The sequence below is a fragment of the Eulemur rufifrons genome, chromosome 6 (genome assembly GCF_041146395.1).
Source record: "Eulemur rufifrons isolate Redbay chromosome 6, OSU_ERuf_1, whole genome shotgun sequence".
Classification (NCBI taxonomy): domain Eukaryota; kingdom Metazoa; phylum Chordata; class Mammalia; order Primates; family Lemuridae; genus Eulemur; species Eulemur rufifrons.
The window spans coordinates 51765524-51782193 of record NC_090988.1 but is presented as its reverse complement, the minus strand read 5'-3'; the positions used below and the strand labels follow the sequence as shown (position 1 = coordinate 51782193).

Sequence of the window (16670 nt, the reverse complement as noted above, 5' to 3'; positions counted from 1 at the left end):
GCCAGGATGGAGATGTCTATCAGGCATTCAAGTGCAGATGTCAAGTAGCCACCCAGATATCCAAGTTCAGAGCCCCAGGAAGAGGTCAGAGCTAGAGATGCAGATTTGGAAATTCTCACTGTGTAGATAGAATACTAGGCCGTAAACATGGATGAGATCTCCAAGAGCATGAGTGTGTAGAGAGGAGAGAAGCTCCAAGGACAGAGGCTGGAAGAAGGGACTAAAACATTTAGTCTGGCAAAGGATTACAGCCCTTAAAGGGGACCCGGAAGGAGGAGCCAGAGAGCTAGGAAGAAAACTGGGAGAACATGGTGTCCATAGGCCAAAGGGTTTCCAAAAAGAGGGAGTGATCAACCGTGTGTGAGGCACTGATAGGTCAGGATAAGACCTGAGAATTGACTACTGGATTTAGCAGCATGGAGGTCATTGGTGAACTTGCCCAGGGCAGTTTCTTGAAATGGTGGTATCTGAAGTGTGGAGTAGGGGAGGACAGATGGGAGGTGAGGTTGGCAAGGCACGGCATACAGAGCTCTTCCAAGAGTTTTGCTGTGTAGGTGCGTGGAGAAATGGGGCAGGAGTGGGAGAAGATGGTGGAGTCAGGGTGTTTAGATGGCAGCTCTTACAGCATATGCGTGGAGGGGTTGCAATGGACATGGCAGGAGAGGAGACAAGAGTTGGGGCCTGTCACTGAGTGAGTGGGAAGGTGATGAGAGCGCATTATACTTGGGGCTTCACGGGTGCCAAGTGATAGGAAGGAAGGAAGGACAAGATGTGAACAAATAGAGGAAGGTGGCCTGGCAGATAAGGCATTGCCTGAGGAGCCTGATAAAGTCTGTACAACTCTTTCTACTGCAGTCAGCCGGGTGGATTCAAAGGTTTCTTCTAGGAAACAGGTCCCTGCCTCAGTGAGGGCAGGGAGGCCTTGGGGCTGGGCTGGGCTAGGCAGGGTGTGGCACCCTCCCCTCCAGGCCTGTGCAACCTTGGGCAGGAAGAACAAAAACCGGTGTGTGCCTCAGGCCACAGCAGAGCTTGGAGAAGCGGAGAAGTGCTTGGAGAAGCTGCAGGAGAGAGGCAGACAGGCCAGCATGGTGGAGTTTGCACCCTTGTCTGTGCCGTGGGAGCACAGGCTACAGACCTTCGCAGTCCTACAGTGGGTCTTCTCCTTCTTGGCTTTGGGTAAGGTGGGCTGCCGCTGGGGGATGGGAGACCTCGGCACCTGGATGGGGCAGAGCAGCCACGCCAGGTGCACACAGCACATTGATGGTAGAATGACATTTGTCCTACAGGGGGGCTTTGCTGCACTCAGAGCCCCTGCCCTGAGAGACCTCCTCAGCCTGCCAGAAGCCTTTTGGGGTTGGGGTGGGATAGAAGCCATTGCCTGTGGCTTTGGGTGGGTTACTTAACTTTCCTGGGCTGTGCTGTGGGTTCTAGCTTGCCACTTGGACAGAGACCAATGCATAGGCTGACGGGTGGTGTGGGGAAGCCTCTGGGTGACAGTGAGAAAGTTCCAGGCAGCTCAGAGAGGAGGGATTTCCTTCTGTCCTTCCAGAGAGGAAGGAACTGGGACTGGTGGTAGGGAGAGAGGAACAGGGAAGAACAGGAACACGAGGGGGAGAAAAGGTGCAGGCTGAGAGTGGACCGGGGAGTGCGCGCCCGGTTCCAGGCAGACCCATGGTCAGATCCTGTCTGGACGACTGACCAGGTCCATGATTGTAGCCGACCCATGCCCGACCTCTCCGAGCCTCTACCTTGTCATCTGCAGAATGGGGATAATGATGCCGGCCTCACAGGGCTGTTGTGGAGGAAATGAGGAAATGTGCTTACCTTTGCCCCGCACAGATGTGGCCTGGCCCCTGGGCTGGGCTCACACAGGGGACATGGTCTATCCCCTCACCCACCCCATCCTATGGATTTGTGGCCTAAGAGGTCACCCTTGCCTAAACTCCAGCTCTGCTGAAAGGAATATTTTTGAGGAAGGCCTAGGGCTGTGGATTGGGAAGGGAGAGCGAGTGGGAGTATGTGGGATTCTTCATGTCATCTGCTGGCCCCACGCTGGGTAAGAACTGCCACCCCGGGCCTAGGGCTCAGCCTCTACACACATACCATTGTGCTGGTTGTGAAAATGTTGACGTAGTCTGTACACATTGATTGACAGCCATTTCACACACACGTGTATGCGCACACACACACAGGTGCTCTCTCAGAGTCTCCCCGCAATTGTGTAGCTAAAGGATTCATGCCTAGCAAAGTAGGCCCTTCATGCCCCTGCCCTGGAATCCCTTCTAACTGATCTGTGTCTCTGTTCTAATGGTTGTTAAACATCTTAAATACCCCTGGCTCTCCCCATTACACAGCTAAGCAGAGAAATTAAGGATTCACCTGCAGCAAGGACCGCGAAAGCATAGATCAGAGGAGAATTCCACACTGGGGCTGGTCCCGGCCCTGCTGCACCGTCACCCCTGGGGTGGCCAGGGGTTGGCCTCTTCCTACCTCCCCTTTCAACAACAAGGGCATTGGCAGTAAAGGAAACAGAGCTCAGGGAGTTTTAAGGACACTGAACACTGGGTGTGTTGGGGGAAGTGGGGAGGCAGAGCAGGAGGGGACAGGGCCAGCTCTGGGGAGGCTGAACGCCAGGCCGAGCTCTCTGGACTGTGCTGGAAGTTATAAGGAAGTCACGGAAGGGCTTGAACAAGAGGAGGGACCTGGCTGGATTTATCTTTGGTGATATGGGGCAGAGGATGGACAGAAAGATGGCTGGACAGAAAAGGGTCTCCCTTTGCTCTGAGATCCTGAAAGATGGAAACTAGAACAGTTAATCCAATGAGTTGTCACCATTTATTGGGTGCTTGGTGAATGCAGAGGACCTTACTGGGGAGAGGGAGGGAGGGCAGGGGAGATGGAGTGAATAAAGCAGCCTGGTTTACTGGAAAAAAATGAGCTTTGAAGTCAGGCCCACCTGGGCTCAAACCCATGCTCCCAGGGTGACACTGGGCTGGCTGCATTCCCTCTCGGGGCCTTCATCTCCTCCTTGAAGGCCTAGAAAGTGGCTCCTTTCCTCCTGGGGGCAAGGGCTGGATAGGACAGTGCTGCTTGTGCTGGGAAAATGGGCAGAGCTCAGTCTGGGCTGTGTCACCTGCCTTGCCCTCAGCCCTCTGTCCCCTGACAGCTCCTGCTTCCCTCCCCAGCCCAGATCTGCACTGTGGGCTTCATAGGCCTCCTGTTTACAAGATTCTGGGTCCTCGCCGTCCTGTACGCGGCCTGGTGGTACGTGGACATAGACAAGCCGCGGCAGGGGGGCAGGCGCATCCAGGCCTTCAGGTGCTGTGCCATATGGAAGTACATGAGGGACTATTTCCCCGTCTCGGTGAGTGCTGGGGCTGGCTGGGGTGGGGGAGAGGAGCTGTCCGGGGTGTGGCCCTGAGTGCAGTGACAGGATACTGGGCTGGGAGGCAGGAGGCTTCCGCCACCATGTGGTCTGGGGAAGAGTCCAGCTGTCCTTGGATGTGGTTTCCCATCTGTAGGGATGTGGGGCTCACTTGAGGACTGATGAGCGCACGGGATTTGCGGGAGCTCTGTGGGGCAGGTAGGGTGGAACACATGTGCCTTAAAGCTACAGACCCATCATAGCCCAGGTTTGGGGGTGAAGGTAACTTACAGGTCCTGAGAGACCGTCTAACCCCACACTTAAATTCATCAGATGAGGAGACTGACAGAAGGACGGGGTGTTACCAAGGTCACACAGCAAGCGTGTGTACGGAGTTTAAAGTTCGTACATTGTGACTATGGGTAAAGGAACCGGAGAGAGCCCTGAGCTGCTCTCCTGGGCAAAGCCCTGTCCCATTCTGGGGCTCAGTTTCCCCACATAGCTAATAAGCAGACTGACCCCTCCTCCTGTGAGTGCCTCCAAATCTCTGTCGTTCTTACTCATGTCACCTTGTGGTCATTGCGGACACTTGGCTCTGGAACTTGAAGGTTGGTCCAGAGCAGAACAGATCCCTGGGTTTGAGTGAACAGAACTTTTGGTCCCTTCAACTGACTCTTAGGCAGACTAAACCCTTGATCTAAGCCGCCGGGCAGAGATGGCTTATTGGCCATGGGAAATAGGATGGGGGAGGCAGCGGGACACGGAGAGGGGCAGGCACAGGCAGGTGGTCCTCTCTGGAACCAGGCGAGAAGTACAGGGTATGGCCTCTGGAGCTGGACAGACTAGATTCTGGTCCCAGCTCTGCCACATACACCACAGCAGCTGGATGACCTTGGTAAGTCACACAGCCTCTCTGAGCCTCAGCTTCCTCACATGTACAATGGAGATGATGCCACACACCTCACTGGGCTGTGTGGATTCAGTGAGAAGAAGCAGGTAAAGCGCCTTGCAGTTTTTCTGTAAACTAGTAGAATAGCTAGTACTATTTTGCTGGGTCAGCAGGGACTCTGAGGAGCCTTGGATGTGACCGCAAATCTGGGGAGGACTCTGACGGCCTAGAGCCTTGCTGCTCTGACCTGCACACCTGTGTGGCTTCTCCCAGCCCACTCATCTTCCTGCCTCCCCAGAAATCAGGTCCCCCGCTGATGAAGGGGAAGGGGTGGAGGAAACAAGCCCACAGAAATTAAACACTTGCCCGAGTCTTGGGGACTCAGAGGCAGAATCGGCTCCTGCCTTGCTCCCCTTGGAGAGTCCTGGGGCCAAGAAGGACTAGCAAAGTCTGGGTAACAACAGGAATGCAGGAGCCTCTAGCACCCCAGTGAGCAGGGCCTGCAGGGCAAAGGGCAAGGGTGGGGCAGGCCGGGCAGAGGGCAGGAAGCTGCTGGCAGGGACTGCCATGCTCATGAAGGGTGGTAGGTGGTAGATATTGACAGGCAGAGCAAGACCTAGCCTGGGGGGTCCAGGCGGGGTCAGTCTTCCACACCCGTCATATGTGCTTCCTCCACAGGGCTTCCTCCAGGGCCTTGTCAGCAAAGACAAGCAGGGCTTGCTGGGTCCTAAGAGCAGCCATGGGCACGTCATGGGCAGAGTCCCCCGTCCCGCCCCAGGACCTCTGAGCTTTGAGATTCTGAACTCCCTTCCCTGCCTCTCCTCTTTCCAGCCCAGGGATCCCTCTTCTGTGCTGGGAAGGTCATAGTTTCCCTGGGAAAATGTGCTGTGGCCAGCCAGGCAAGGCGTATGGGGCATCAGGTACCAAGGCAAGAAAACCTTAAGCAGGTTCTGGCCTCTGGTAGAGCTTTGTAGCTTCTGCCTCTGGTCTCTCCTCCAACTTGTGAGCTGAATCCTGGGCTCGCTGGGAAAGAAAGGCGACCTACACAGGGACGTGCACAAGTGCAGGCCCAGAAGCTTGCCACGGTGCAGGTCCTGAGCCCCAGCCTGACATGCAGCGTGACTAAGGCAGAAGGGACACCTGCAGGTGAGGCTGGGAGGTCCTCAGGGTCAGATGGCGGAGCCCAGCGGAAACCATGCCACAGAACTGGGGCTGCTCAACTGAACGTTCTCCAGGGGTGTCCCCCAGGCAGCCCAGGGCCTCCAAAGGACAGCATGTGGCCCCCTTCACACCTGAGTGTTTCCAGTCACAGGTCTGGCAGATATGATACTGAGGCAGCTCCGTGCCCCTCCCCTCTCCACTGTCCTTTCTGCTCCTTCCCCAGCCAGGTGGCTCTTAAGGAAGGTTTCCCAACCTGGGCATTGTTGGCCCTGGTGGGACGCTGGCCTTGATTGGCAGAAATCCTACGTGCAGGATTATCGCACACTGCAGGCCCCTTGCAGCGCCGCCTGCCAAGGGTGGGCAGTACCAGGAGTAGCCAGCAGAGGGAGAGAGGATGTTTACATAGACTTGCGGGTCCTAGGCTGGGTGCCTGCAGCCTCAGTTCTGCAAGTCCTCCTAGGAGACCCTCCCACCCATCCAGGCACCTTTATTGGGCAGGCCCTGCAGGTATGTGGGTGAGCAGAAGGTAAGGAGCCCCAGTTCTGCTGAGCTACCCTGACATTCACAAACCTCTGCACTCCACATGGTGATTTCTGAGCTTTTATGAGTTCTTACTGAGATCTTATGAACTACTGGCTGATGGTGGGATTTCAAGCAAAATTCAGAAATCGTTTTTTGGACCTTGGAGCTTTCTGAAGTCACCTAGTCAGCTTCCTAAGGAGCTAATGGTGGAGCATCAGGCAAGGTTTTGTGTAGGAGGCTGTTCCCCCTCATGCTGAAGACCCACCCATGAGCTGGGTTCCCCCACCGTGAAGATTTCACCATCCCAAGCAAACGGTCTACACAGGCCAAGGCCTTAGGAGGGACCAAATACTGTGGCCAGGGCTGGGACCGGGTATCAGGAAATGCTGCCCTCATAGTGCTGGTCATTGTCAGAGCCAGGCTTGGGGCAGTGTAGGACACCCCCCCCCGTCCCCACCCACCCACGTACCCACTCCTGGGACGAACCCTCAGTTCTGCAGCCTGCCAGGCATCACTAGGGACTTAGTGCCCTACCTCCAGCCCCCGCCCTCAGCACACTGGGGTCTCTTAGCCTGAGTCAGTGGGCCTCAGGTGGCCAGCTGTCACCCAGGACAGGACTCTAGATTACGCAGTCTAGGATGCGCCCTTCCTCCTGAGATAGCTTCCTTCATTATGGGAAGGCACTGGCTGTAAGAAGGTCTTCCTTCACACAGAGCTGGGACCTGTCTCTAGGGACCCTCCCAGAAGTCCTTCCTCTGCCATAGTTGGGGGAACTGACACAGAGCACAGCTGTCCCCTCCACCCTAGGGCAGCCCCACAGGGACTGAGGGCTTCCCACCCTCTTGACTTCCACTGTGCCCCCAGCCAGGCAGCTCTCCGGGGGCTTTCTCCACCTGGGCACCAGTAATGTTGGGGCCATGCCCTCCTTTGCTGTGGGGGCTGTCTGCACCCCTGGCATGTACCCACTCAATACCAGTAGCTCTGCCCCTGCCAACTCCTCCCGTCCAGCAAAGTCCTGACTGCAGTCATCTTTTTATCTGGGCTCCGCTTCTGCCAACACCCCCTGCAGTCCCTCCTCCTTTCTGCGGCCAGAATAATCCTCATAAAGTGATAAATCAGCAGTAGTGACTTCCATGGCTCTTAGAATAAAATCTAATTTCGCCACAGTCTGCAAGTCCCTGCACTCTGGGGCCCTGCCCACCCCTCACCTGCCTGTCCTCCCTTTGCCATCTGAGTTGCCAGGCACGAGCCCTATTACCTGTGCTGGTGCTCTTACTAGGAGTGCACCCTCGTACCCCATCAGCCCGCCCACCTTTCACTTAGGGACCCCTGCAGGGCACCACAGCCTGCTGTATACACACGTGGAGCTGGACTGCTGCGATCAAACCCCAACTCTGCCTGTTTACTGACTGTGTGACCCAGAGCAAGTTAATGACTTGTGACTCAGTTTCCTCATCTGTTAAATGCGGGCAATGATCCAATACTTCCCTCACAGAGTTGATGGAGGATAAAACAAGTTGGTGTACGCAAGGTGCCTGGCATATAGAAGGTGCTGGGAGTGTTTGCCACCTCTGGCACTCTTTCCAGCCCTCAGGGCCTGGCACTTACTGTGTTTCTAAGATATCCTCAATGGTAAAACATACCAGTATTTTATGCACTGCTAAGAAAAAAAAAGTCTTCCAGTTAGAATTGCAAGATGTATCCTGATTTCAAAATGTTTAAAATCGGGGTGATGGGAAGGTGCATCTTAGACTCCAGGGAAAGTGTTTGTGGGTGTTCAGTGAGTGTGTGACTGTGACAGGGTGAGAGGCCGGCTGAGAACTTAGCCACTGAGTGGCCTGGGGAGGCGAAAGCCTGGCACAGGGCCACACGGGGAATTATGGCCGGTGCCAGGGGGAGTATCCAAGCCTTTCTGTCTAGCCGGCCGCGTGGGAGGAGACAGGGAAGTACCCCAGTCCCTAGACACACACACACACACACACACACACACACAGCCAACCACCTGAACCTAGAAGGGGATTCCTTTGGTTAGAGCAGTGATTCTCAAACTTTGATGTGTATCTGAATTCCCTGGGAAAGTTCCAGAATCAGACCTTGCTTGCCCAGCATTTTTAACCTGCCGAGTAATCTAGGTACATAAATAGGCCATGAACAGGCCCTCCCTGCGCCAGCCCAAGAGCAGCGCAAGGCAGGTATTGCTGCGGCAGCTGCTTTCTCCTGGGAGAGGAGGGCTGGGGGCCTTCCAAGTTTGACTAGAAAGGAAAAGGCCCCAAAGATAGTTCTGAGTGTCGGGATGTCTCCCTGGGTCTGGAACAAAGGCTTCCTGGCCCGCTGGCTCTCTCTGACACTCTCTGCAGGAGATGGCAGAACTCAGACCCGAGTCATCTGTGTGGCTTTGGCAAGTCGCTTAATCCCTCTGTATCTAGTTTGCTCCACTGTCAAACAGGCCTGTAGCTCCACAGCCAGCCTCCCCAGGGCTGGGCGAGTGTTAAGCTGCTGGTGTGGCTGCTTTGTGAACCATGAAGGAACATCAAGACACTGGCTCTTGAGGCTCCTGGTTGTTCCACGGATGTTTGAGGACACGAGGTCATTTGAGGAGAGATGGGCCTGGGTAGAGACACAGCCCCTCACTGTCCCCCCTCCCACCCAGGTCCAGGTGCCCTCTCCCCAGGAGCCCTGTGCAGTGTGCTGTGATCTTCTGGGCAGGGACCGAGGAGGGTCTTGGGTTAAAAGTAGCACAACACACCCCGCAAGAATTAAAACATGTCCACACAAAGACTTGTACACAAGTGTTCATGGCCACGTTATTTGCAATGGAAATAACTCAAATGTCCATTGATTGATGCATGGACAAACAAAATGTGGCATATCCATGTAATGGAATAGTATTCAGTCCTAAAAGGAATGCAGTGCTGACACATGCTACAACATGGATGAACCCTGCACACATGCTAAGTGACAGAAGCCAGACACAAAGGGCACATGTTATATGACTCCATTTATGTGAAACGTCCAGAACAGGCAAATCTATGGAGACAGAAAGTAGATTAGTGGTTGTCAGGGGCTGGGGAGAGGGGGAATGAGTACTAATGGGTAGAGGTTTCCTTTTGGGGTGATGAAAATGCTCTGGAATTGCATAGTGGTGATGGTTACGCACCTTTTAAATATACCAAAACCACTGAACTGCACACTTTAAAAGGGTGAATTTTATGGTATATGAATTACATCAATCAAAAAAAATAGCAACCCCCAGAACATAGCGACCTCACTGTCACCTTCTTGAGCCCCCACTTCCCAGTGGCCCTCCCCACCCGCTGGGGCTTGCACCCAGCCAGGGTTTCCCCAGACATCCATCCATCTGTGCTCCACAGAACTGAAGGAGCCAGATGGAGACCATGGCACCTCACACACCTTCCCCTTCTCTTCCTTTACCTCATCTGAACCCTGGTAGCAAGCCTGCTAGGGAGGCGTTGTCACCATCCTGTGGAACAGAGAGACACCTGAGGCTTGTGGGACAGGGACTTGGTGAAGGTCATGTGATAAGCCTGAGGCAGAACCTGGGTCTCCTGACTTCCAGCTCAGGGCTCTTTCCCCACTAGTGGAACCCTGGTGACATGTCGGGACAGGATTGAGGTCAGGGAGCCTTCCTCTGCAGCAGGCTGGATCAGCCTCATCCACTGGGTTCATTTCTTCCTTCCCTCATTCCATACTATTTCCAGAGCATCTCCTCTGTTCCAGGCCCATGCTGGGGACACAGACATGCATCGGACATGTGGTCTCCAATCTTCACAGTGGTGTTGTGATAGATTTGGGCACAGGGACAGGTAGAAGAGGTTAGTACAGAAAAATACCAGTAGAGACCACATCTGGGGAGGTGGCCCAGTGATGGCCCCACAGTGCACACACGGGATACATGCATGTAGATACTTGGGCTAATGCTGGCTCACTTGTGTGGGCACAGGCCCTCACACTCACCAGGATATTTCTCTATACACGAGTGCTTTTTTATTAAGGGAATATTCATTCATTTGCTGATTTATTTAAAGGAAGTAATACATTCTTGTTCAAAATTCAAAAAGGGGCCAAGTACAGTGGCCCATGCCTGTAATCCTAGCACTTTAGGAGGCCGAAGTGGTAGGATTGCTTGAGGCCTGGAGTTAAACATCAGCCTGAGCGAGATCTCATTTCTTCCCCGCCCCCCACCCAAAAAAAATAGCTGGGCGGGGTTTCACATGCCTGTAGTCCCAGCTACTTGGGAGGCTGAGGCAGGAGGATCACTTGAGCCCAGGAGTTTGAGGTTGCTGTGAGCCATAAGGATGCCACTGCATTCTAGCTGGAGTGTCACAAAAAAAAAAAAAAAAAAAAAAAAAATCAAAAGGGGACAAAAGGGTAGGTCTGAAAAATCCTCACCCTATTTCACTTCCCGTCTCCCCAGTTCCTGTCCTCAGAGGCAACTGTGACTAGCCGTGTCTGTTGTATCCATATACAAGCAAATGTAATTTTCCTTTCTCTGCACAGTTGCAATGTTTTGCATGCATTGTCCTGGTTCTTGCTTTTTCACCTAATAAGCTGTCACGGCCATCTTCCCTATCAAGATAGGAAGGGCTGCTTCACACTTCTCTGTGGCCATAGCAACACATATGGATGTTTCACAATTTGTCTAAAGAGGCCCTGTTGATATACATTTGAGTGGATGCCAGGTTTTTGATATTACCAAAGCATGATGCTCTAGTAAAGTAGCCTTGTTCAGATGGCATTTTGCACAAGTGTGAGAAATTCTGTTGGCTAAATTCCTCAGCGGTGGATTTGCTGGGTTAAAAGGTCAGTTGTGTTTTTTGGTTTCGATAGATGTTGTCAAATTGCCCTTCCGGAGGTACAAAATTACCTTCCCACTAGCAGTGAATGAAAATGTAAGCAAGTGTTTCAGTGCATGGAGCAAGGTATATGTTTAAAGAAACGCCCCCACGTGGCTTCCTGAGGAAGTACCTTTCCCAGTGAGCATAACCAGGGACTGCTCTGCTCTGTCTACATTTTCATGTCTAGTACCTATGAAGTGAAGAGGTTTGTCCTTGTCTGGGAAGGCAATTGTCCCTCCACCTGTAGTCCTTGTAGCCCTTCTGCAAAGGGTCAGTGGGTAACCTGGAGGGCTTGTGGCAGGGGACTGCAGAGGCCATGTCCAGGTGGGCAGGAGAAGATGGAGCTGTCAAGCCTGGATGGGGCAGACGGGCTCAGGACACTGTTGATGCCTGCAGGCTGCTCTGAGGGAGGGCAGGCAGGCCTCTGCGGCCCCTAAGGCAGCAAGCAGTAAGAATGCTCCAGGAGTCACCAACCGAAATCTGCAGCTTGCTGACAGGAAGAACTTTCAGCGTGTCAATGCTGAAGCGGTTAAGAAGGCTGCCCAGGTCCTGAATCACAGGGCAGGGCAGGCCTATCAGGGAGCCTCCTGCCAGGGGACTGGATGCGAGGTCAGGGGCCCTGTGGACTCTGATGGCCAGGGCTCCCAGAGCACAGGGCACTGAAAGGGGTAGGCCCCGCAGTTCCTAGTGGAGTGGGGAAAGGATTGGTCGCCCCCACCCCCACAGTCGCCGCCCACAGCAGTAATTTTTGCAGACTCAGCTACCTGGCACCACAGCCTGTCCAGGGACCAGCCGGGAGCAGCGTTTGTTAACTCAGCCCCGCCCCCCACCTTCCTCCCACTTCACCCAGGAGCTGCTGCTGACAGCAGCTCTCTCCCCCACTCAATCTGCGGTGTCTGGTGCGCGTTGCTCCACGCCGCAGGCCCGGGCAAGTCGCTGCACTGGCAGGGTTAAGAGTGGACAAAGGGCAATGAAGATGTGGCGAAAGCGGGACAGAGAGCCTCAGGGGGAGACGCTTGCATGGTGCAGGGGTGAACGGGACCACAGCCAGCCTCCTGGTCTGCGCGCTCAACCCAACAGGAATCCGCTCCTGATGCAGCCTAGGGATGCTGCTCCCAGGTCTGAAGGGCCAAGTTTTCTTGTAGTCGTCCCTCGGCATCTGTGGGGGATTGGTTCCAGGACCCCTGTAGATAGCAAAATCCAAGATGCTCAAAACCGTGACATAAAATAGCATCGGATTTGCATATAACCTAAGCACACCCTCCCATACTCTAAACCATCCCTAGGTTACTTACGATACCTGATACAGTGTAAATGCTATGGAAATATTTGCTATACTGTACTGTTTAGGGAACAATCAAGGAAAAAAGCCGTACATGTTCAGTACGAACACAATCATCCGTTGTTTTTTTCCGAATATTTTGCGCCGGAGGCTGGTTGCATCCGCGGACTGGGAACCCTCGGGTGCGGAGGGCGGTGCTGAGCGCTAATGAGGCTCTTCCGGCGCGGTGGCGCCCCCGTGTGGCCCTTCGATGCCTTCACGGTGTATGGCGTCCGGCAGTCTTGGGAATTCCAGGCACCATCCTACCTGAGCTGCTCAGCAGCCCCCGCAGTTGGCAAGCACGGGGACAAATACTGTAGTGACATTTTACGGATGAGGGGCCTCAGAGGGAAGCAATCCGTCCGAAGCCAGTGTCGAGTCCGTGGCACAGCCAGCACCACGGCATCTATGGCCAGGTGCAGTCGCACACCGTACCTGAACCTCCGTAAGGACCCAGGGCGGTCAGACATACGGATGAAGACCCCGAGGCTCAGAGACGGGCTTCCCCAGGTCACACAGTGAGTGGCAGAGTCAGGGTTGTGGCACTCAGGCCCAGCCCCGGCTCACCAGGTGGCCGTCCCTGCAGCTGGTCCGGACGGCTGAGCTGGACCCCTCCCGGAACTACATTGCGGGCGTGCACCCCCACGGGGTCCTGGCGGTTGGAGCCTTTCTCAACCTGTGCACCGAGAGCACAGGCTTCTCGTCGCTCTTCCCGGGTATCCGCCCCCATCTGATGATGCTGACCCTGTGGTTCCGGGTCCCCTTCTTCAGGGATTACATTATGACCTCGGGTGAGTCTCCCCACCCCGGGGAGCTCAGGAAGAGGAGGCTGGGGATGTGGGAGGAGGAGCTTTAGGGAGGGCTGCCAGCAGTTCTGTACTTTTTCCGAGAGCATGCGCAGCAGGAGAGCACCTTGCTGGGCATGGAGCCCAGTGAGGAGGTCTGGAGGAGGAAGAGGACTCAGGGAACTCCCAGCGGGAGTGGGGTGCAGCGGGGGTACCCCTGGCCTCTGTGGGTGTGGCTGGTGATCCCCTTCTTGGGCTACACCCAGCCTCGCAGTCCCTGCTCCCTCGCCCCATACCTGATCCACCTTCCTCTCTCTCCAGGGCTGGTCACATCAGAAAAGGAGAGCGCTGCTTACGTTCTGACCAGGAAGGGCGGCGGGAACTTGCTGGCCATCGTTATAGGGGGTGCCCAGGAGGCACTAGATGCCAGGCCTGGAGGCTTCACCCTGTTACTGCGGAACCGCAAGGGCTTCATCAGGCTCGCCCTGACACACGGGTATCAAGCCTCTGGGAAGAGCACTCTGAGTTCAGCCGGAGATTGACAAGGATTGTGTTTTGGTGGGAAGACGGCAGAGAGTAATGCGGGTTCTATTTTGGCAGGGAGATTCTCCGTCCATTCACAATGAAGATTATATTTTGGCGTTTTCATGCCCAAATACCTAGAAAAGTTTACACAAAGGAGACTGGGTGATCAAAGGGCCTAGGTAGGAATGGACATATTCCCCAAAGCTGGTACTAGACCAGAAACCGATGGGATCTGGAAGAACAGGATTTGGGGCATATTGCAGAACTGTTTTCCCATCTTGGGGTGAAGCATCTTTGAGAAAAAAAATGCAGATTTTTATATCTGGGAGAACTCTCTGAAGTATTCTGGTCCACCTGTCATGGTGCAACTGAGAAGTTGTGGCCCTGGGAGGGACCTGCCCAAGGCCAGGGAGTGGGCCGTGCAAGTCCCCTACTTCCAGCCTAGGGCTCTGTCCTGTGTTCCACCTCCTGATTGCTGAGTCCCTGCAGGAAGCTAGGTGAGCTTTCAGCTTGTGCCTCCTCTGGGGCCTCCTGCATGCCCTCTCCTCTCCTCTCCTGTTTCCCTCCAGGGTACCCCTGGTGCCGATCTTCTCCTTTGGGGAGAATGACCTGTTTGAGCAGGTTGAGAACCCTTCTGGTTCCTGGTTGCGCTGTGTCCAGAACCGGCTGCAGAAGATCATGGGTATCTCCTTCCCACTATTCCACGGCCGTGGCATCTTCCAGTACAGCTTTGGTCTCATGCCCTACCGCCGGCCCATCACCACTGTGGGTGAGTCAAGACCCAGCCTGGGAGGGGATAGGCTACAAGGATAGAGACCTGGGCTGTGTACTGCAAAGGGACATGGAAAAGGGCCAGACACAACCCTGCCCTCATGGAGCTCACGTTCTAGCCTGGGAAACACACACACAAGCAGCTCACGCTAACCCAGTGTGGGGGCAGAACTATAGCAGAGGCACAAAAAGCAATGGTCATTGCTGATTGCTGAGCACCTGCTGTGTGCCAGGCACTGCACTGGCTGCCTCACGTGAAGCGGCTCAGTTTGTCCTAACAACCTCTGAGGCAGGGATTATTGTCCCCATTTCATTGACGACAAACAGACTCAGAGAAGTTAAATAACTTCCAAAAGATCACACTGCCTTTGAATAACAAAGTTGAGATTTGAATCAGGATCTATCTGACTTTTTATCATGCCAGAGAAGGAGGGTTTAATTCTATCTCAGAGGATCTAATGAGGCTTCTTTGGAGAAGGTGGATACCAGGGAAGCGCATTCCAAGTATATTAAAATTGTGTGTAAAGTGACCATCAATAGGCTTTGATTTAGAGCCTGAGGGATATTCCTATAAGAAATGGGCATGGGCTTTATAGCATAGACTTAACATCAACTTTTTCAGCTATTTGGATGCCGCTTTTGCCTTTTTAGATTTCAACTAGGATCCTCTGACAAAATGTATATAGAGAGGTCCATTCATCTCATCTCCATCCATCCATTTATTTGTTAGTTGAGCACAGACTTGGTACACCCCTACATAATGACCTTCCCTGTATCGTGTGGTGATATTTTCATGAATTTTAATACTGCTACTGCCTACAGAGTTATTCTGAAGAGGAGAGGGCAGGGGAGCTGCCCCCCGACCCCAGCCAGGCAGAACCACAAAAAGACGGTTGGTTAGGGCCTTCCTGATTCCTCCCTAGAATGGGGTGGGAGGCCTGCAGGTCAGCATGGCGGTGTGTCAGGGGATGAAGAGATGCCTGGGCTATATAACCTGCCCCATCCTAGAAATACAGGCACTTCCAATCATGGCATCTTAGACTCCCCGAATCATGCAGCCTGAAGGTGAAAGGCATACTCCTGGGGTTTAAAACCTGGGAGTGGTTCTCCCTGGCTATGTGACCTTGAATGAGTTACTTAACCTCTCTGAGCCTCCTTGCATTACCTGTTAAATAGGAATAATGATGGGTTTTTATCCCCATAAGATCAAAGAATATAACACATGTGAAGTACCTGGCACATTGAAGTAGGGTATTATCCTACTGGTGTTATCCTATCAGAATCTTAGAGTTGCCCTGACATCTTAAAATCCGTTTCCTGAAATTAGGGTTCAAACGGATGGCAGAAAGAGTGCTTTCCTGTGGGGATGACCATGGGGGTGGGCACCTGCCCCAAAGGCTCCTGTGATTCCAGCAGTCCCCACTCTGGGCCACTGTCCACCTCTGTGCCTTGCAGTGGGGAAGCCCATTGAGGTGCAGAAGACGCTGCAGCCCTCAGAGGAGGAGGTGAACCAGCTGCACCAGCGCTATATCAAGGAGCTGTGCAACCTCTTTGAGGCCCACAAGCTCAAGTTCAATATCCCCTCTGACCAACACCTGGAATTCTGCTGAGCACCTCCAGCCAGAGGAAGGGCTGCCCCAAAGGGAAGGGCCAGCATCAGAGGGCCCGGCAGGAGGTGCTGTGATCTGAGAAGGCTTTCTGGAAGCGTTTGTTGGACATATCTTCAGAGCCTTCCCAAACTCCTGCAAATGCAACCAATGTCAGGCCACAAGTCACAGCTGGCAACATGGAAGAGGAGATCAGACTCTGGCATCCGCAATTTGTATTGCTGCTGCAAAACCTCTGCAAGTCTCCTGCTCCTTGGCCTCTGTCTGCCCACTGGTGAAACGGGGGAGAGGGCTGGAAGAGAATGGTTTCTGAGGTTGCTGTCCTCTGTTGTAATCTCTCTCAAACATTCTGAAAGAAAATATAGGCAAAAGAGAGAAGTAAGGTTTCCCTTCCTCTAACCTTGAGTGACAGCACAAAGAAGCCACCAGCTCCAGGCTCTTCTCCTACAAGCCCCCTTGCCCTGTGCCCTGGATGTCCCAGCTCCTCCATACCAATGCTGGAGAGGAGGGGTAGCCAGTAAGCTCCTGTACTCACCCTAGGCACCTCCAAGTTTCTGGGTCCTCTGAGGGATGGAGTGACAGCCAGAAGGGCCCAGAAGGTGGGTACTACACTCTGCCACTGACTGGCTGTATGACTGTGGGCAGGCCTCTCCCTGCTCCCTCTGAGCCTCAGTTTCCCCAGCTGACTAAGATGATCTCTGAGTCTCAGCTCTGACATGATGTAGGCTGAGAGCTCCATGAGGGTGCCTCTTACTTGCCCTTTGTAACTTCATCCCCTGACCTTGGCACAACAGGGGGGCTCCATAAATGTCAACTGAATAAAGGAAAGGATTCTGTTCTAGCCCTCTTCTCTTCCTTCCTGCTCTCCA

General features: G+C 53.9%; 1 protein-coding gene across 1 annotated transcript; it reads left to right on the top strand.

Annotated features, from left to right (window-relative positions):
* The first annotated feature begins 1085 nt into the window (after window positions 1–1085).
* On the top strand, window positions 1086–15804 carry MOGAT2 (monoacylglycerol O-acyltransferase 2). Its single transcript, XM_069469233.1, has 6 exons — window positions 1086–1176; window positions 3186–3364; window positions 12700–12904; window positions 13220–13394; window positions 13993–14192; window positions 15650–15804. The coding sequence occupies exons 1-6, from the start codon at window positions 1086–1088 to the stop codon at window positions 15802–15804; spliced, it is 1005 nt and encodes a 334-aa protein (XP_069325334.1).
* The last annotated feature ends 866 nt before the right edge of the window (window positions 15805–16670 follow it).